The sequence below is a fragment of the Neodiprion lecontei genome, chromosome 3, assembly GCF_021901455.1.
Source record: "Neodiprion lecontei isolate iyNeoLeco1 chromosome 3, iyNeoLeco1.1, whole genome shotgun sequence".
NCBI classification, from domain to species: domain Eukaryota; kingdom Metazoa; phylum Arthropoda; class Insecta; order Hymenoptera; family Diprionidae; genus Neodiprion; species Neodiprion lecontei.
The window spans coordinates 37,339,670-37,361,976 of NC_060262.1; the positions used below are offsets into that span (position 1 = coordinate 37,339,670).

Consider the following 22,307-nt stretch of genomic DNA (forward strand, 5'->3'; position numbering starts at 1 on the left):
ATCACGTGGCTAGGCTCACGCACGGATTGACCGTTTCACTTACGATTAGCCAAGATTCTTTCCCGTGATTCCTGATATAGTCATTAAAGTCGAGTCGGATCATGCACGGTGATCATTCCCGGCGTAGCGTTTAAATGTTAGATCGACAGTGACGGATGGGCGACTAATTTTCCAAACAACCTTACCGTTTTTCGAACCTCATCGGAAGCCGCGCCAACAATCTTTGAATGCGGATACCATCCGGATATTCTCACGTATCGTCGTTACGATGATCGCTCGGAAGCCAGCGTCAACTTTTCGCGTATATCGTTGTGAAAAGAATTTCTCATCGCAGGTCCGCAGACTGACCTGCCGCAGCATTCGGGAGGTGTGAAGATGGTGCTTTTCAGAGAACAATTAGACGCCGACAGTGCGGGGATGCGGTGAGATAAAGTTAAGTGCTGCGGTGATAGCGTGTCGATTTACACCGAGATCTCTCGTACTCTCGACCGATTAAACGGGGCGGAGGCATAGAGATCGAGTCGGCGGCAGCTCATCGGGCTAAACCGGTGAGACCGACTCCGCAGCTACCGCCTAAGCGAATCATTTACGAAGGATAGAGAACGGCCGCGTATACACGGACACATATCCAGACCTACGCAATCACGAGGAGAAACAAGTTCCGTCAGCAAGAGATCACGTCGCGTCGGCGGTGGCTGTGGCAGTTGCTGTTGCTGCCGTTGCTGCTGCTGCTGCATCTCGTGCCAGGCATACGTCGTCGAAATGTAGAGGTGGGTACCACTCGAGCTGGAGGGACTCCGATACGAGACGAGACAAGACTGAGAAGAGAGACCCAATTCCCACAGTGGAGTACGTCTTACGACGATGACTGGACGATAGGGTTATAATGCAAGCCGGGAATTTCGTACTTTGCACAGGTTTATGTCGGTTTTAGCGGTTATTCCTCATACTACGTGACTTTTAACCTCTGGCGTATCGTATTTCTGGAATTGACCGATGCTCAGCAGGCTGAACTGTCTTTCCAACTGTCCGGAAGTCACGTCATCGCCCGGCAGGATCTTATCGTCGGAGATTGTATACTTTCAACATGATAATTCGTCCAGAATCCAACAGCTATCGGAATATAATGAATGGATTATTTTTCATTTTCTTGCAGAAACTTGAGAAAATACGCAGTGAACATATCGCAAGTAATTTTCATCTGTGATAAAACGAATGAAAGTATTATCGTTTTTTATTCCTTTTTCTGACATCGTAACACCGATGCTCCGGTGCATGGGAAAAAAAGAATGCTCCTGACGATTCTTCGCAATAGTACCTATTTTTTTTTTTCTGATTCATTACGAAACTCCACCTCCGGGTCAAGAGTTATAATGTTCATTTTCATCGGTTAATTCCCGTACGCAGTCCACCTCGCACGTCGTTGACTTGGGTGAATGGATCCGAGGGTTAAAGTTCAGGCGATACGAGTTGCGTCAGGTTGAATTCGAAGAAATAATAACAACGTTTTCGTTTTCTTTTCTTTTGGTTTGTTATAAAACTCATCTTAAAAACGCGCAGATTTGTTACAGCGATATAATAAAGTTGCGGCGTGCAGCGGAAGCGTAGGAAATACTGAGATAGCGGTGTAATTGAGCTGGTAGGAGGTAAAAGACTTTAACTTGAGCTGAGAAAGTTTTCTAAGAACTAAAACGCAAGCCGTATACGTACAGAATTTTAATCGCATCCCACGACAAGTGGATGGAAGGAAAAGCAGAGATTTGGGCCAAGCTGTGGTCGCGCAGTTGCGACAATGCGAATACGGCAGCTATAAGGTAGGTTTACAGCTGCCGGTTGACCGTTGGCAAATTGTTTGTTCGTCCATGAGTCGACGATGCGACGTCGCCGCTCTTTCATTTCCGCAAAGAAGACAGGTGAAATTTCAACGATGCCTTGTCCAGATAATGCATTCTACTTTATTGCTCGTTGTTACGCTGCCGTTTCCATACTTTTATCAACAAGTCCTCCTCCTCCACCTCCGCCTCCATCTTCCTCTTCTTCTCGCAGGCAGACATGCCGAGGGCCAGAATGCCGCGGGTGGACGACAAAATTGCCTGCCCGAAACGTCGCGCGTCGCAAGGTTCACAAAGTTCAGATTGATAAGCCAGCTTCGCGCTAGACTTTTTTCACACCGTCGTCCGTACCCTGCACGGATCATCCGAAGAATCTGACCAAGGCGAGTTTTTTTCTCTCTGCCCTCTCTTACACACGAGATGATCTCTGACTGCGGTGATCGCGATGTGATTTCCTGGGAATTACGTCTTCGTCAACCGAGGTGAAATGCTCCGAACCGGCGCTGCAGTGTAATGAGCAACTCAATTAACCAGGGAGAGAACTAAGAAAACCCGTGCTTTCGAACGCTCGTCGATCACCGAACGAAAAAATATTCGCGGATCAATGTGTAGTCATTTTTTTGCGTAAATTGAGACCCCCGTTTGAAGTGTTCGGTTCGTGAAAATATTCAGCGTCGTCAAGGTCGAGACCAGGGATAAGAGAAACTCTTGTTCGAACCGAGGTACCATTTTGTCCATACGAAGCTCGTCCGGCTAGAACACATCTGGCGTATCTAGTTAAACGAATAAATATGGTTACACTAACCTCGCGACAGTCGGGCTGAAGTTTGATTAGGTTTTATTCTCCGAGTGGCACTTTCACGCGGTAAAAAAGTACGCGATAGTCTCGTGCTAATGAACGGTACAGATATAAACGACATACACACGAAAGGAGGATCGGATGATCGAGCGAATTATATCGCTCCCGTACATCGCGATGGTTATAAATTGGTACACATGGTGTACGGAGCCGGTATAATACACCGAGCGATACTAATGAGATGAAATGTGATCGCCTTTCTCTTGTTAAACGCGCTCACCTCTGCGGCGGACGGGATGAAGTTGCGTTTATGATCGTTGCAATTTTTTTCCAGTACCTACCTACCGCGAACCAGCAACCATGTTGGCAAAACGAATCGACTTGTAAACACCCGCAGATAGGCAGGAGACAGCTGCAGTATAAGTTTTCCTTATCTTGATCGAACTAATTTCATCGATCGCGCCGCAGCTTCCGTCATCCTGAAACTGGTTGTAGATCAGACCGATCATCCGAATGATTTTTACCCGCCCGAGCCAGGCTTGCGTCCGTATCGTTTTTCTCTTACAAACTTGAACGCGATTATCCTGCATCACCGCATCCGTACGAGGAGGCTGCGGAACAATAAGGAAGGAGTTCCTCGTCCTGATGAAATCAGTGATATATTACGTCCATATCCCGCGGCCGGGTTATCTCTGCAAGCGACATCCTGCACGCGAGTAAACGTCTTCATCCCGGGACTTCTTCTTCGGCCTGTACGAACGTACGAAGTGGATATCCGCTATCCGCACGATACACGCCCGCGAAAAGCAGCTAGACCGACTTTCTACCGTCAATTTAATTCGTTTCTCTGCCCACAACGCGTGCAAAAACGCTAATTCGTGACGCTGACGATGAGCAATCGGTGCGCTCGCCATTGTTGCGTATATAAGGGTACAAATAAAGGATACAAATCGGTCTCGTACGGGTGAAAGAAACCGCGCAAAACCAGCTAAGCCGACCGCAACAGATCGGGAAACGGATCCTGCAAGACTCTGGACCTGAAAAGGATCATCCCTGCAGTTTACAAACGTGGACCGAGCCCGTCCAACTTAACTCCGAAGGGGGTGCGGCACAATAACCCAAAATTCCCCGCTCTAAATACCCTCGTGTAAAAATGCTCCGAGCAATGCGAGGCGTTTGAGCATTGCATGCTTGTGCAGCTCGTTCTAAGAGCGGATCAACTGGGGCGAATGATAGAGGCATGGGGCTCGCTCGGGGATCGCGCTAGCTAGGGGCTGAAAGAGGGATCGACAGATGAATCCGCGGGACAGGGTGCAGGGTAAGCCCGTTTGCTGGGTGGTCCGGAAAGCCACTCAGCTGATTATTAGCATTGTCATCTCGGCTCCGAGCCCCTGGTTCTGGAGTATTTTTTATTCGTCAATGAGTGGAGTGCCGTTTACTGCACGCGGATAACAGTATTTTTCGAACACACATATATGTATATCTGACGTTGCGTTCGAAGGCCGCGGTGGGCGAATTATCAGTCCTCGCATCTGCAGATCGATGAACGGTGATCCGAAGAGGGGAAAAACGGGGCGAAGAACTAATTTTATAGATTGTTAAAGGCCGTACGGACAAGCAGCCGCATCTTCCGTCTCATCGTTGGATGGTTGAGTGCTAACGGATCGGCGTGAGGACCCTTCGGCCTGTCTTGAGTCTTGGGCTCGGTAATTCTTGGCATATTTGCCTCAAAGCTAACCCGCGAGGCATCTGCCTCTAGGGAATGTCGAAGGTCTAACCAGAACTTAATAAGTAAATTACTCTGCACCCTGGCCGACGTGCACCTTGTATAAGCGAAACAAAACTTAAACTCTTGGACTAAGATAAGTCCGTCGACGGAGGCTTTTCGCTGCACGCGATTACGGCTCGCTTTTATTGGAAATCAAATTAACAACATTCTTCCTTCGATCCAAAGGATCCGATTCAGTGATTAAAACTCGCTTTTGGGTATGGTCGAAAATTTCCCCATCCCCCTACGATAATCGCAGTCCAACCTACGCTCAGCGTTTTCTGCAATTTGCTGCAGGAGGAACAGCGATTAATTCGCTCATACCGACACTGAACGTGAGTATTTATTTTCACCGCAAGCTTTAAACCAACGATTGACTCAGCCGAGGTCATTCGGTTTACCGGTCCAGAAACGGAAATGGCGAAGAAGATGGTTCGGCATCGGAAGGAAGGTAAGACGACGTTGCATAGTTTGTCAACTATATACGCGTTCAACTATTCACGAGACTGAAACGCTCCTGACTTAACCGCCCAAGTTCACGGCGGTTTTCGAAATATTTCGTTTCGAAGGATTCCTCGAAGGCCATCCCAACCTAGCTCACCTGACGCCGTCCTTAGGTCCGCTCAAATTTCGTCGTAGAGTTGCAAAAAAAAAAAAAAGAAAGAAAGGGAAATAAAATCAGGGCAGTCCCCATTTTCGCACATCGACCCGAGTACACGACACCTCCGGCATATTTCGCACAACGCGAAACTGTCCTACGGTGATAATTAGGGTGATTTTTTCTCCTCTCCTATTACTTTTTTTTCTCTCTGTTCTTCTTTTCCAGCATCACTTGTGAAAGCAAAGCGCTGCTTGGGCGAGTCTCTATTATTATCGGGCACAGAGGCCGAGAGAACGACAGAACGAAAACCGTAAGAGGGAGAGAGGGAGAGAGGAAGAGAGACTCGCTGTTCTGCAACACGTGAAAGTTTCAGACCTTCCTTCCCGGGTATTTGGACGGACAATAGGTTAGGTAGAGCGAACCTCACTGCAAAGATTTTTCACTCGGTGGCTCATAACACCTTTTTGATTGTCTCTCTTCCTGTAGCTGGAACCAATTAATGACGATAGGTGCTGGGCGTTGAACGCGACGAGGAGAACACGAAAGACATATGTGTCCCGGTCGTTGTATAAAACCCGTTACGGAAACGTACCATCACATTCGATTTCGAGTATTCAATCCTACGAATGTATCCTATCTAATAAAATCATTGTCCCGGCATTGATCTGCAGACATACTGTAGGTAGGTACGTGACTTCGAGCTCTCAAGTATTGCTGAAGGCGGTTTTGCGGTATCATTTCGCCAATTGCAGATATTCCCCCTATCTATTATTTGTACCAAGTTTCGAGGCTTTCCTCTGTCGAGCGGTCGCAACAACTAGTGCCTCTCATCACGAAATATCCTCCAAGCGTCTACGGGATGAAGATTTCCATGCAAATGAACAAGGTGCAATTAAAAGACGCTGAAAAAATTCACGAGCGGGATATTTGACGAATCATGAAATACGATCGTTCGTTTCCTCTCAAGATCAGTAATCGTGTACACAGGATGAAAAACAAATATCGTATTGTAATAAGTGTGAAAAAGTTGACTGAACTCACAGGGAAATAAACTATTGGGTAGGTACGTGGTGTAAAACTTGTCATGCGTATAGAAATTATTATAAGTGTATACCGAAAGATGTACAACCTGCCGACATAAGAATATATTCCTGGAGAAGTACAGAATAGGCGGTGAGTAAGGCTTTGCGAACAACGGTAAACCCGCTACATAGTCGTCACAATAAAATATGGAAATGTGACATTTGGCCCCCTCGAGTATCTTGTGACTCGTGTCTCAGGCCTCCTCCCACCTCGTCACGGGGCGAATCACGTATGCTAATAAATCTCTGGCGCAAGGAGCGTAGGCCAAATAGAGACAAAAATGTGCCTTTTTTTTATAGAGAACCGAAAGAACCGTGGACGCCTCGTCGCAGAGTTCCTTACAGCCAGGTTTCGTTACATCTCCACGTTCCTTCCGAGATAACCTGACCTTACCTAATCTGACCTAATCTAACCAGGCCCAGGCCACGTCATTTTCACGGTGCTGTATGAGTTTACATGTACCGAAAAGATACGATTCGTCCAATTTTTACTTTGTAGAGATTGAAGATCATTTATCCTGACCATCGAATCGTTTCACTGGTACCGACCTCGGCGATCGAGATAAGAAAAAAACTGACTTGAAACATGATTGATGCGGCGATTGATGGATTCAACATTTTTGAAAAACATTTTCAACATTTTCGGGAAACGGAAAGCAGAATACAAAATCAACCAGAGTTTTATGAAGCCGTTTAGGACCGCTCTGAGCCCTGTAAATCTAGGAGCGAACGAACCGACAGGTCTGGGTGGAGAAGTGGGTTCAAGAGGTGTGTAAATATCACGACAGGGGTTCAAAGTCACCTTCTCGGGGAGCATCGCGATTGGGATCAATGATGTCACGGTGAAACGTATTGGGTTCGATCTGTCTGATCGATCGATACCATCGGCTATTACCCGCCACTCCTCGACGGGTCGATCGCCTAAGTAGGGATAATGCTCCGTAGATAATGTACGTGGCCATGGCTACACCATTGTAATGAGGTAGCACGCTGTGCACGTGACCGGATCTGAGTACCGAGCCTGGACTTCGTTGGTATACATCGAACGGACGATATAGGTGCCTACCCGGATTGGCAATGATGTAAATTTGTGCTACACCGGCTACGGTTGAACCACAGCGGGTAAAAAAATACCCATTATCCACATGATCGGAAAAATTAGACTTGCAAATAATGGGACGGTAGGATCTATTTGCCTTGGAACAGGTTTCGGCGCATCGGTTCTGGCACCCGTGATGACAGTTGTAAGAAACTGACGGGAAATTGTACTCACCACATGAATGCTCTCGGCGTCCCTCCTGAGGTCGCCGCTTCTTTGGCCAGCCGTAACCGCGGCGGATAGTTGGTTATAGTGGTGCTGATGTAGCGTGTTCAATTGGGCGTACGGATCGCTGACAAGGTAGTCGAGGTGCTGAGGTTGTCCCAGACCGGGGTGCTGAGGACTGGCGGGCGCGTGATGGTGCGAAGGAAAAGGCGGCGGAAAATACGGTGGCTGGAAATCTGAGGCGGTTGGAAGCGAGGCGCCACCGTGGTGCGGCATGCCACCTCCGTTTCCATTTCCTCTGTGACCGTGGTGGTGCGCCCCCGAATACGGTGACGAGTTTCCACCGCCCAGCGAGGATATGCCCCCATGTCCCGTCAAACGGTCCTGAAAGTTGCAAGGAAACATGGACATTAGGTATTTTTACAGTGGAAAATTCGAGGTCTGCAAGTGAATTGAACAAAGCTAGGATTTCAGGATGTATAGTTATAAATCGTCGATGCAGCTTGTAACACTGTCAATTATGCCGTCATCCTTCTATCGAGGCTCTGAACGACGTCGAACACAACGGCCGTGAGCAATTTATCAGGATAATAGCTATCCCAGCAAGTGTTGATCCGGTGTGGCACACATCGGGGTTGAAAGTTTAACGTTTTGATACCGAGTTCGTTAGCGGCAGGTGAGGCACGTTTGTTTAGCCGCGAATCGTACGAACGAATACATTGTTAATGCGAACGCGTACCGAAGAATGATTAGTAAAAATATCATGTGATGACCCTTGCGGGAAAAAAAATCCGTCTTTTGATAACGATCTTTTTGATTTCATTCTCGTGCTTTTTTCACACGTGGACATTGAGAAAGCGACGTAGATGACAATGTTCGTATGTAACGTTATATCCTTCATCTTTGTTAAACGACGCGAGGTGTATCCCATAAGAAGACGTACACATAAAACTCTGCAATTATTAATCACGAATCGGATTGTGCTCATTGAAAAATAGTCACGGCCTCATCGCTTGGTACCCGAAGCGGCTGTCGCGTGACAATACCTTCTCGAACCCTGTCAATAGGCAGGTTAGGCTTGTCCTCACTTTCTCGGACACCAATATGCAGGCTTCGAAGTCGACGAAACACTGTGTCAGAAATTCACCGAGAAGACAGCGTTGAGAATATTGTTCGAGAGAGAAAAAAAAGAAGCACCTACATCCATACACAGAGAGAAAGAGCGGCGAAAAGGTGCGACTTATGGACTCGAACACGGTAGCTGCGGAATCACAGCCGAGTCGACGATGAATTTGCAGTCGGAATTGGCCAATCCGATCGCGGGTTAACAGACGCCGTTAGAATAGTAATTATATTATGACAGGTTCCGTACATGCCCGGCGAGCGGAGGAAGAGAATTAATGTTGCCGTGATTGCCAAAGGCCAAATGCGTGCAGGCGGGTGTTTGACAGTGCGTGTATGTAGACGGGGGGCGGAGGTGTGTGTGTGTGTGTGTGTGTGCGAAAGAGGCGAAGGAGGCGGCAAGAGCGGGTCGTGCGTGTGCACTAACGCAGAGACACGACACGAATCGGCCTACTACTACAGGCACACCTCTGAGCATCGGTTGGGTACATGCGTCGATTGGATCTTTGCGTGTCGATGCTGAACGTACTTGCGTTGCGTAAGTCCGGACACCACGCCGCGTGCGTAAAACTCTATGCAGGACTTGAGGAGTATGAGAAATCAATCACCAAAGCCTGGTTGCCTCTCGCTCCTGTCGACTGACAGATAGTCGGATCACCTCAGAGGTGGAATTTATCCTGTGGCCGACCGGCTCCGATCCGATCTCAACCCGCTGCAGCAGAGCGCGCTACTCTCTCGTTCGAATTTTCATCTATCTATGACTGTCAGAAACGAAACAATCACTCTTCCCTGATTATCATGCGTGATTCGTGTGGATTGCGCACTTGGCACGTGCGTGCCGTGCCACGCCTCGTTGGACGTCGCGTTATCGGCTGCTCCGAAGTACGGGATTCTTCCAGCTCTTTCCAGTGAATATTCCATGATTTTACCGCAGTCTGAGCTGTCGATGGATTGGGTTCCGAAGGGCTTTGACGATGAGACGCTGGAGTTTAGTTTTCCAATCGAAATCCACTGACTAAAAATTTGCATTTGATGGTGCTTAAGAACAACCCAATGATGTTTGATGAATAATAGAATCAATGGCCTGCCATTAAAAATCAAGAAGTTTGTAGCCCAAAGATTCGTCAATATTTCAACCTGAGAAGCTCGCGCGACGAGTTTAGGCCGGCACAAAATCACACCAGACACCATAAAGTGAAAATTATGCGCAGTTATGCTTGACTGACAAATGTCTATAAAGTTTAACACTCCATTCGGATGTGGTAATCGCAGGGTTCGAGCTGAGAATGCATTATTTATGCACACTAAATGCATATAATTACGGACACCGAGGTCGAGCGCGCACGATATGTATACGTCAGAGTGGAAGGGACACCCTAGGGCATTGAAATCTCGAGGATAGCCCGGGGGTCGGTCGAGCGCTGCCTGGGAGTGAAGTATGAACTATGCAAATATCGATTTACCGTATCAGCTGTAAGGGAGCCATTGCAGCCGACTCTGGTGTGACCCCTAAGACGGTGCACCGATCGTGAGATTGCAGCCTGGCGTAGAGACACACAGAGAATCCTTCCGCCCGAGATAAGACTGTATAAGATGTTATTACGAGTGATGAAGTGATGCAGGAAGGCGGCCGAGTGGCTCGGGGACTCCAGGGCAGGCAGGCAGGCAGGACCCGATATCGAATCATTCATAAATCGCTCGCTTCGGGCCTGCGGCGAGATCGCGGGAACGCGGTGCCCCGGTGATTAGCGAAAAACCAGTGGAATTCCCGTCCGTTCGTTAATTCGCGGGTTTCACGTGTCTCCCCGGAGAAAGTCGGCGAGCGCGGCCGAGTCGAGAGAGGAGGATGAAAGACGAACTACTCGGACAGGAAGAGGCCAGGAACCTGCGAGGAAGAAAAAGACCCCGCCGATCTAAACTGTCGACGAAATCTTTTAATTGGTCTTCAGTCAAGTACCGCTAGTCGAACCGGTCGGCTCCAACCGACGGAATCGTATATATATACACGCCACGGCTCGAACGCTCGATGATTCTGACTGTTTTGCGTCCGATGTGCACCTACCTACATTGTTCCTCGGACAAGTGCGCGTCATTTTTTGAAAGTTATGCCGGTGAGTTCTTGGCTTGGACAGAGAGACGGAGAACTTTTCATATTTCACAGAACGGTGGAATATATTTTACCGTGAGATAACTTTTCGAAGAAATTCTACCTTTATTATTTGAAATTTATTAGTTTTCAAACTTGTGTTCGGAATAGATTAATGAATATTATACTGGCCGCTTGAACGATCTAATGGACGTAAAATCAATCAAAGGATGACGTGAACTCTCGTCTATGCTAAACTTATTCAAATGCCTCGTTATAAAACGATTTTCATTCCTTTTTCAGCACCACACTGGCAGCACTCCGGTCGTAAAACGTAACTGAATTATGTAGATAATTCAAGAACTGATAACGTTACCATTCTAGCTAACAATAAATCATTGCTGTTGTCGTTTGATAAAATCGTTGTTAGCCTGAAGTTATCCACCAATAGCCAGTCACAAGGAAATTTTCGGCATCGTGAGGAAGAATTTGTAGTGCGATCATCAAATGGATTCAATACGTTTGTGATCGCGACGAAGCAATGAGATGAATTCAAATTCATAAAAATATTTCAATTTCTCATTCGTCGTCCGTATGCGACAGAGTTTTGTAACGAATAAAGTGTTTCATATAATTTCGAGAACCGATTGAGTACCGAGTTTGTTTGAATCCCCAATATCTTGCTGTCAGGACCCCCCGGGTCAGGTTTTGAGCTGTCCCCAATCATTTTTCGTCGTTTCTCGTGCAACTTACATACAAAGCTGAACTGGTTTTCTCGACCGTGCCACGTGGACGTTATGCATACTTGATATGCAGAGTATTATAATATTCAAGCGGTACTGAGAAAAATGATAATTTTACGAGGGCTTCGTACGAGAATATGATTCGCGCCGTGGAATGAATTCCAGAGAATATTACCCGGTTTGAGAATTAATCAACCCGTTACGTAATCCACATCATACGTGCGGTGTTGTGTACACACCCAGCGTTGCATTCAAAAGACAAGGGTGCGGCGTCGTGGTGACAACTGTGTTGCAACGTTACAGGTATCAAACTCAAACTTCAAACGCGTAAGCTTGTCAAGATGATCCAAACCCCAAAGTAGCATTCTACGGTACATGATCGGAATTCAAGTGGGTAAATGATTGCAGCAGCATCTCTTTGGAAGATGAAGTCAAAGAAACTAGATAAGTGGACGGTAAAACGACGTATGGGAAACAATTTATACTTCCCTGGAGCGAGATCGCCGATCGGCGAGAAGAAGACAATGGACTTGTCTAAGATAACCGGAGCTTCTAATCTGCGAATCTGACCATCTCGGGTGTTTGTTAGACGGATGTATAGCTGATAAGCTCGCGGAGTACAGAGCACTGCAGGCTGCAGGTATCGAAAGAGACGTCTCGGTCCTGCTTAACCCAGAGGCGATAATGCAGCCGAGCGTGCATTCGAGGCTCTACGAAGCCACTTCATCGACGCCGTGCGTATGCAGGGTACCTTACACCCGGCCATGCGTTAAGCCGTTACTGAACCGTGATAAAATCTGACGACGTTTACGCCGCCGCCACGGACTCCCGACATGCGACAACCCCTGAACGGCTATCCGTCGATTCCATCTTTCGGCGACCCGACTCGAATCCAACGTCGCAAGCCACGCATGCAGGCTTCTTTTAACCCCTTCGTACAGTTCTCATGTGTAAGTTTTAACCTGCAGAGCGAGCTTTATACTGACGTTAAGGTACTTTACGCGTGTCTCACCGGATAACTCGCGATATCTTATTCCGAGTCTCGCAACTCCCGAGAAGCAAACGATCGCTTTGTCTCCGACTGCCTCGTTTCATGGTTCGCTAATGTCACGACTGAAACATCTCGGAGAGATACGTGAATCCGGGCATGACTTTTGCCCCATTTTACGGAACCGTGCGCCGTGTAATGCCTAAGGAAATTCGTGCCGAAGTTAATGCGGTTGCGGTTGTTAATTAATCGATAACGAATACCTAGGTCGCGGAGACAACTTTTACAAAAGTTGCGCGAGCATTTCTACAGCATGGAAAAGGCAGACGTAGGGCTTGCGTTCGGTCATGTCGCAATTATTTCGAGAATGATTGTGAATTCTTGATTTCTGACAACCAATTAAATGGAGAGTGGTTTTCAAAAGTACCATTAATATCGAGTGTCCTCGAAAAACAATCACCTCCGGTGTGACTGACTATGCGGTTTTTCCCATTTGTCGAAGAATTACCTTGCACTGTCATTCCTGAACTATTTCTATTTTCCTAATTCTTTCGATTCTATCCGGTCGTAAAGTTTCCGAGAGACGGTTCTGCGTTATTGAAAAATACATGAAAACACGCAGCGCCTGACATAAAAAAATATGTTGACGATATGAAATAATGTCAAAAATTTTGAAAAATACATTTGTTTACTCTGCAGGCGTAGATGGATACGGTTCTTTTCACAAGTTCCTTATCTGATTTTCTTTCTTTTTTTTTTCCCTGCGTCAACCTTTCATAAATTCATTCTGAAACTTTTCATTTCCTTTGACGTGACCACACTGCTCGCGACACCGAATGAACAGTGAAATTTTCACCAGTTACAGAATGCAGTTGACTATATACTTGGAGAGATAGGATTAGATTGCTGGCTATTATGGAATGCGTCGTTCAATTAGCAGGGTGGTTTTCAGCGTTAAGGCGACTAGTGGACTTACGGGTTACATCGTGACAAAATTTTCCGTTTCGAAAGTTTGGAAATCGCTGCTATAGATATATGGACGCACTTTTGCTATTGTGAAATCACGGAATATACTCACGTATACGTAAACCTATATGTATATACAAAGCACTTGAACCGAAGGTAAACGACGACTCGAATCACTGTTTATCCGAAGGTAACGATACATGAATATGATGAACGGTGCGAGCGGATTACCCAACTTTTTCGTTCTTTTCTGTTTTTTCTAGGTTCTGTATTTTTTCTTCTCCGATATCAGCTCCTCCTCTTTTTCTCTACAAATATTTTTACACCTATACGAATAGACACTCCTGCCTTTAAAATACGTAACGGCAATAAATTGTTCGGTTAGATACAGAGAAAGTAAGATACCTCGATAGATTCCAAGTTCCGAAACTATAGTCTGGTTCTAATGTACTGGTGTTTGTAATAACGATTTTCACTTAATGGCAGGATTCTCATCTATACTCAAGTTTTCAATTTACTACCTATCGAATTACCAAGGTAATAAACTACTCTGATCAAAAATTGCCTTGTAATCTGATGTTTGATACTGCCTTGAATTCTTGCATATTTTTCCAATTCCACTAAACACGTAATAGCCAGTTTTGCTTTGTTATTTTCTCTCTCAAGTAGTCTCAAGTTGATAAAATACGTTACGTGAAAAAACTGTACGAAAATTGAGATCTGAAAAATTATCATCCAGTGAAAAAGAGAACCGGCCGTAAATCTCCACTGGTCCTGTACGTATCCGTAATTCTGACAGATGATAAAATACGCCTACGCAAGGAAAAATTGCGAGAAAAAACTGAAAATAAAAGCGACTTCCTCGTCAGGATTTCATCGTTGACTTGACCACAGCTTTTCAGAATGCAACATACTGCATATAATCCGTCGAATAGATCAGCGATTTTATTAGACAGGCCTTAAAGTTTGTTTGGTCGACAATGTCCCTGTATAGCATGGACACAGAGACGACAGCCTCCGCTTCGAGTTCCTTAAGCTATTTACGATTTTCTTCTTCAATCGCGTACAGGTATAAGGTGCTGCACGTACAGGGAGAGGCCGCAGATACTGTCGCTGCCCTACACTAAGACGATAGAATATTGAACATTTTCTTGGAACTCGATTCTCCATTCAAGGTTCAGAGCGCGGTTCGGTTACCCCGTGGGTTACACGGCGTCAATTCCACGCTGACAAGTATCCTAAACGGGGGAAACTGTAAGCTATACCTACTGTAGAAAAACGGACCATGGGCTATTTGGTGTCTGGCGGTTTGAATAGTTTCATACTATTTTTCCTTCATTTTCAATACGAAAAAGCACATACGAATCGAATTTCTTTGTTATAATTCATCTGTTTGACGTGATACAGAATTGAAGTTACACATCAGAATATTCACCGATTTAAGTATCACATTGAAAGACACGGAGAAACGTAACGAGCACGAATAATAGCCCACGAGCTGGTTTTGTACGGCCACCTTTGGAGTTTAGTCTCAAAATAATCGTATTCGTCGTCACAGGGACCATCAAATTACGCTTACAGAGATGACGGATTGTATTGCATCACGACTAGATAATGAATATTTTTAGAAGCTCGAAGCAAGAATGTAACAGTTTCGTGTTATCTGAGAAGTGGAATAAAGGAAATGACTCTGTGAAAGATTCGTGTATAGTTTTGTACCTCAACCTCGATGACGGTGGTCATGTCGACATGAGGGGCGTAACAGAGGGCCAGTTTGTCGGCGATCGGCGCCTCTGACCGCGGCGGAAATACCCCAAGGACCTCCAGTTTGCCGGTTTGAATCGAGGAGGCCTCTCTGGCCACCTCCTCGAAGAACACGACACTCTGATCACCCTCCAACTTTGTCACAAAAACTCTCACCAAACACACTTCGGAGACACGCACATCACAAAATCTTCAATTAACGATTACTATCGCTTGGTTAAAACCCGAAAGCACCATAAAAGACTGAATATTTCTACTCAAAAGGGTTCGAGTAACGTTCTCGAAGGAGCTTTTGTTTACGGATAATCCTCCACCTGGTAGATCACTCAAACGCGAGCTTCCAATTATCGCTGTCGACTCCTGTCATCCGTTGCGTTTTCGGCGATTACGTCAGTGCCGTAGCTTGGCAAAATTGAACGTGCATATTTTGGCGACAACAAGAAAGCTTTGTCTCGTGAGAAAACGAGGAGGTATCCAGCATCTGTACGTCGCAGGCCGTAGTAGACTTCCAAATCAGTCTCAGTCCCGAAAAGATCGACTAGAAGAATAATCACGTGCGAAATGTTGCGATATCATGATATAAAGAGAGAAAAAAAATTTGCCGATAAAAAATGCATCGGGTATAAAGCAACCGGAAGACTAGAGACGGAGCGCAGTTTCAGGCGGAAGACAGGCGACGGTCAGAGCCGTATCGTTTATCTCTTTTCGTCGTTCTTTTTTTGTTTTTTTTTTTCTTCTTTTATCCTCCTCTTTTTGTTCCTCCGAATCCCCGAACCGTCGGCGGCTCGAGGTGTGCGTGCCTCCGTCTTCTACCCTGCAGGGCCGGTTTCGGCGATCGTAACCGATCGAACAGCTGATCGCTCCAGGGTGGTCTCTCTTCGCCCGACTGCGAATGAACCGAGCGCGACCTCGGTCGGCGGATGGAAAACGACAAACGGAGGACGACGGCGACGACGACGACGACGACGACGACGGCGACGTGTTGCCAGGTGCTCTTGCTAGGAGCTACTACTACTGACTATAGAACACCGATGCGCGCCGTTCTCGTACGGTATATGCGGCGTAAACTCGAACGGGCCGAAATCCTGCCCGAGGGTACTCTCCACCACGTGGCCGCCAGCCCCACCACCGACTTTGTCGCCACTTCCAACGACGAGGGGACGCCCCTTCGGCCACGCGATACCCCGTCGGCGCGCGAACCTCCGGACAAACGGGGGTGGGGGAGGAGGAAACTGATGGGGACAGAAGGAGGGGGGCTCGCAAGTATTTATCCTATGCCCCGATGAATATGGGTTCAAATCTCTACACGCACACGCGGGATTCCTCCTCCGATCTTCGGGATCGTCGATTCGTCTTTTTCCTCACATTCTATTCAGCTCGAGAGCTGCGGAAGCTCCCGATGCCGAAAGTCGATCTCTGAGATTCGCCGCAGTTGCACTGTTTTTTTACAGCCACGCTTATCTGACGTTTCAAAATTGTTTCTGACTGCTGTAAATCTGTGCGACTATCCGGATAGTCGTCGAAGTTGTATGTGTCCTACAACGACAAACATTTGACACAACTGTTTAGTAGATAGGTACGTCTCGGTTATAGTTGCGGAATCAAATTTTACACAAATTGTAATCGTCGGAAATTTTTGTACCATTTGTAACCTGTTCACTTTCACTTATATGTGTAATCAGTTGTATGGCGGCAAATGTACTTAAGTGGCCAAAAACGGTATATCCAACCTATTTCACGTTGCTTTCGTCACTTCGTTTCAATGTAAATCCCAGCCCCACAAACTGGTGAAGTTTTCGTTGAAATTGGTAAAACCGCACGTTAATTGTTCCATGAAACACTTTCACACTCGCATGAATTGTTATTCTACGACTGTTTGGGTTCCATTATCTTTCCATTGTTCCTTCCATACAAATTCACACAACAACACCTCCCTCCCATATCAGATTTATCTATAGGAAGATATGCAATGCAAGAATCTGTTTTTTTTTTTTCTTTTTTTCTTCTCTTAAGGGACGAACATCGCTTATGTTCTTGAGTTCGAATTTTCATTCTGCGACTAATCGATGATCTCGATTCTAGACAATAATATGCACGACGACCAGGTCATGGTCCGGCAGAAACGCCGACCAGGACGACTCGATTGCAATTCTTCGAAGGCCTTGTAGTTCCAACAATTCTTTACAATTGTGTCACTGACTCATGCAGTACGCACTTCTTGATTTACATAAACCCAGCTTGTACAGATATACTTGTGAAAAAACAGGACTTTATTACTTTCTCTTCATTCTCTCTATTCTTTTTCCATTCTTCACTACAATTAGCTTATTTCACGATATATTTAAGTATAGGCTAAGTTTTATGCGCGGTACTTCGTTTACAGTAATATTGTAGTCGAATATGAGACCACCTTTTTGTGGAGTAGCATTAAACCCTTATAAATCTTTATACCAACAACGATAGAATATTTCAACAGATTTTCCCGTTCAAAAGTCCGTATAGCTTCAGAACTGTTCTTCTAATAAATTCCCCTTTCCGTTTAGCTTCTTCGCGGTGTTTCTTTTCCTAAAAAGTTTATCGAAGAATTTTCTCCAATGTGAAAATAGCTGCAGCGGTTTAATAACGCATAACTTGACCGAACATTTTCATCTCAGCTCAGGCTACGCTCACCGGACTTGCGGATTGGGAGGTCAAAGAAGCAATATCGATTTTTTTTTTCCAGGCCCTGTTAGATGTGATACGAATATATGCCCACGTGTGGCGATGAGAGGATCCCGTTACGCGGGGCGAGCGTCATAATTGGAGTAGCTATTCGGAAAAATAAAAATAAAAAAACATCCGTTTCGATTTTATCTTAAGAAACCGTTAGATTATACATCTAGAGGTAAAAAAAAAAGAAGATATTTGATTCGAATACATTTTTATTTGCATAGATAATGCGAACCCACTATTATATTTTATAGATATAGAATGTTTATCTAATCAGAGCGCGCGGTTTCTTTTCACACGCCGTCCACTTCGACGTGCTTCTATTCATCACATCATGAATCAAAATTCCTCATCGATCTTACGTTAGACTTCTAATACAAGGATTCAGATTTGAGGAGACGATAATTATCGGATTCTTTCCCTTCTTTCCGATCAATGAACAAAAGCTTTTGCTTATCGGCACTCCGTGGCCAACGACGATGAAAACACCGAAATTCAATATCGATCAGAAAACGAATTCCGAGTACGGAAGTAGACGTAAAATTATACAACGCGTGTTTATTCGATGTAAATTAGGCGCTGATCGTTTCACTCGTAATTCTGGACCGCGGGCTAAGAGCTGCGGGGCTGACTGAACAGCGCTTATACTACTGTTAACGTGTCGATTCAGTTCAAGTGTATATTTACAACCGCTATACGCGTGACGCGTTTGCTCATTGTTAACTAGAGGAATGACCTCCCATTGACTGCCGAAATATAACCAGAGCAGTTAGATACGCGAGCCAAATCGAAGCATTGACAAAGACCTCAGTAGTACAAGCCTAGTGTGTAGTCAGCCACAGGCGATGACGAAATCAAGTGCGCTTCTGGTTTTAAAAGCGCAGCTAACGTTGCACCGCGCTGTTGATCGATAATTCAGGTATCGCCTTCCGCATAATTTTGCGATAAACTTAACGAATCGCTGTAGTAACGCGGTGCTCAAGTATAATTGATTTCTCGGGAATCATCATTCATCAGAGATCACGAGCAAATATTTTTATGGAAGAACAAAAGTCGGTTTGAATTAAAAAGCGTTTCTCTCGTGCAGTTTCTTTTTCGAAAAAATTTACATTCGGTTAATGTTCTGCGAGAAGTTATCGAAAATTTCTTTCACGTGCGATTTGACGCTGCTGGAACTTGGTCAGGATTGATGAATTACCACACATGTAACGCATACATTGAAAATGGGTATTTTTCAATCAACGTTGGATATCTTTCGCAGATGGACTTCAGCTGGTTGTAATTATATTCGAAGAGAGTTGTTTTTGACTTTTGTGTGCACTGCAATAAATCACCGAGACACCGATTCTCCTGCAGACTTTCTACAATCGAGTAATTACAATAACGAAAAGAAGAGAGTAAGTGCGAAGTATCGTTTGCTTTGCAGGCCAGGATCGTCCAGAATTCTTTCCGCGAAATTGTCCAAATAGCGAGAAGTCCTAAAAGCAAAGGTGTTAGAAAATGATAATTAAGAATACAGCGTTGCACCCGCGACGGTTGGGCTAATGGAGCGGGCGTGAATGCATATGCTGACGTGTAAATTTTAGAAATTTGTGATTCCGCGGCCGAGAAATCGTTAGGAAAGAAAGGCGACATCGAAGACTTAAGTCTTTACTTTAATTTATTCCCAGATTTGTTTATACGCCGTTCCGGGCTCTCCTTGCTTACACCTCGTCACGCGGTTCGTCACGCAGTGTCTCCGCCGCCTTGGGATCGAACGATTCGAACCAACATCGAGTGATATTACAATACGGCTCGCGCATAATTTTTATACACGGTGAATGTACGTGGGAAAACCGAGGATGCTGCGCGGTGTTAAATAACGTTAATGTAAGCTAACAGACGAGCACACAAAACTCCCCGGATATGTGTTTGGATAAAATATAAGAACAACGGACGAGCTGCTCGCGCTGGGCGTACGTCGCTTGCCCACAAAACGAATGGATTATAAAATTAGTCGGGCGTGCAGCGCGTAGAGCTGGGTGAGCACAGGTGGGCAAACGCACCTTAATTCTTCCGCTCTCCCTCGCGCCTATGCAGCTTCGTGCATTTTCACTTCTGACAAAAATCATTATAGTCACGTGCAAACTAAAAACGGTTGAAATATGCAAATGCGCGGTTCTAACGCCGGGAAATAAATATGCATACGTATACACACGCGCGTACAACTCGCTCGTGTAAATCCACATTTACATACATGGGCGGTCGTAATATATTTTACGCCAATCTCGAGGGCCACGCCTACAAAGGAGTCCCTGGTCCGCCGTGTGGTTTTGCAACGCGTTCTAAGCTCGCTCTAAGTGGCTGACAACTGCCGGGAAAGAGATTAGAAACGGGAGCAAATCGTCGTCACCGCGCTGCTGATGACCAAATAAACGAAGCGATTTCCCCCCCAGCCTCTCTAAATCGGTTCAATCTACTTGTCAACCCGCAGGCATTTGTGCACCACATTGCAGTCGACACGATCGGCCATCAACTTGTCGGATTCCTGATCCACCCGACGATTGCACTTCATCGAACCAATCGGCAGACACGTAATCGCAAAAGGCGACGTTTCGAGGAGATTCTTCGCAAGACATTCTCATATACTTCAAAACTTTACACTAACCGATTCGAACGGCAAAAATGTCCAATTGCGCGGATTGGCGGGCCACTTTTGAAACGTACGAGTACACGGCGTTTGGATAATTACGTCCGCGTGTCATTTTTCGATATTGAAAGGTGAACGGAGATCGATAAGATACACGGCCGGTATTTAACTTTTTTTTTTCCAATACCACTAACGACTGTATAATCTGGCTGGATTGATGTTCGTGAGGAAACTTTGGGCGGATCGATATACGACCGGGCTGCAGCGTTTAGTTTCTGTCCGTTAGCTGGTTGTTTCAAGTTATGAAGGTATAACTCAAAATTCAGACACGGCGATGGGAAAGCCGGATGCCGCGCGATGCAACGTGGAGTTACATTGTACGCATGTGGATGCCTCGCGTATCTTGAGATACAAACGGGAGTAAACGCGCAAGCGTGTCTGAACCTTATAACGCGGTAGGCAGACTGCACGTGTGTGCGGAACGATATTATATTTTGATCCGACGAAACTGGAACGATTAGAAAGTCGAGCTCGAATGACTGTCAAATTTTCTACGTACCATGTAAGCCGCGATTCGCGTCCATTATGCGCGTTATTGCTGGGATTGAATCATCATCCGAAGCGATAATTTGCGTCTATCTAATATACATCTACTGTGGATGAATTAGCGATGGAATTCGCGCGAGGGATAATCGGAAGGATATCGAAGGATGAGGGCGGGATCGTGCCAGGTGGAGTCCTGACGCGAAACGGACGGCGTGCTGCCGGCTAATTCGATATTCAAATCGAATTTGGTAACGGGTTATAGCCGGCCAAAAATGGTAATCGCTGGTACGAAAATCAAACCTATTATGCCACGCCTTGGATGATTGGCCCGCGGAGCGGTGCGGCCCAGTCATTACCAATCACTGATAGACGTCCGATTTGGAGATGTCAGAGCAATCGATGCCTCGAATCTTAATGAGTAATTAACGGAGTTTCGTTGTATGTAGGTACGAATAAAGACGGATGGCCGTTTCGTGACCAACGAGGATAAATCATTCGTTTCTAATTCGTTCGCGGTCCGTTTTGTGATTCGATGTATCACCCCGTCCGAGGTCCGCCTGAAGGGCGAACGGAGATCTCAATCGTCTCTTGATTGTCTCGTAATTAATACAACCTTAATTACACTCGATTCACTTCGTCTCGTTACGCATATACACGTATACGTATACCAAACGCCGCGAAAGGTGAAACGTAATTTCACGAATTCTTTCTTCTTTTTTTCTCTTCCACGGTATTCATAATCGCTATTGGACCGTCTACTTTACCCCATTCGATCTAACTATATGAAGAAAAGCGGTGAAAAAATAAACTAAGCATCATTTTTGGCGCGCGGTATCTAATTTTCGATTCAATATCGTCAATTTTTATCTTCCTTTCCCATGCCGGGATAATAACAACACTTGTGTATTCCTACGTCCGATGCATACGCAATGTTAAACCTATGACAGGGTTATTATATTACAGCCGTGAGAAACTTGCGTTTGCAAATCACTCAGCGCTGGCGAGAGAATTGAAGAGGAGCCAGCTCGCGGTCCTCGGTGAGTTCCTATACACGAAATGGGCACACGCCCATTGAATCGGTCATATACACAACCGCCGATGGTGTTTCGTCAAAGATATAGAGTCCCCCGTGAAGCGTATAAACTACGTGCCATTAAAATCCCTTGTTCGAAAATGTCAGTATTAACATACAAGCCCAACAACGGATCGTCCGCGTGGTCATAACTGAAATGATGCTTCGCAAAGCGCACGATAATTTATAAACGAATTTCGATAAAAATTTATTGTTTTCTAGAGATGACGTTGCACCGTCGATTTACAATATCTGTAAAATGGGTTTACAATTCTCCCCCCGTGATAATAATTATCGCGGGCACTTTCCAACCAAAACTGAACTTGTTTGCATCAG

The 22,307-nt window shown here is 45.6% G+C and overlaps 1 protein-coding gene across 6 annotated transcripts in view; it reads right to left on the bottom strand.

The window, feature by feature from the left end:
- Window positions 1-22,307, bottom strand: part of LOC107224611 (transcription factor AP-2-epsilon) — a 216,315-nt gene that overhangs the window by 41,969 nt on the left and 152,039 nt on the right. For 4 of the 6 annotated variants that reach the window (XM_046735033.1, XM_046735032.1, XM_015664732.2 and 1 more), the window contains one exon: window positions 7,356-7,730. In XM_046735033.1, the coding sequence (XP_046590989.1) occupies window positions 7,356-7,730 (375 nt within the window). Of the gene's footprint in view, window positions 1-7,355; window positions 7,731-8,547; window positions 8,569-14,970; window positions 16,013-22,307 lie in introns of those variants that run through there. The other 2 variants (XM_046735034.1, XM_046735036.1) reach the window with 2 other exon arrangements.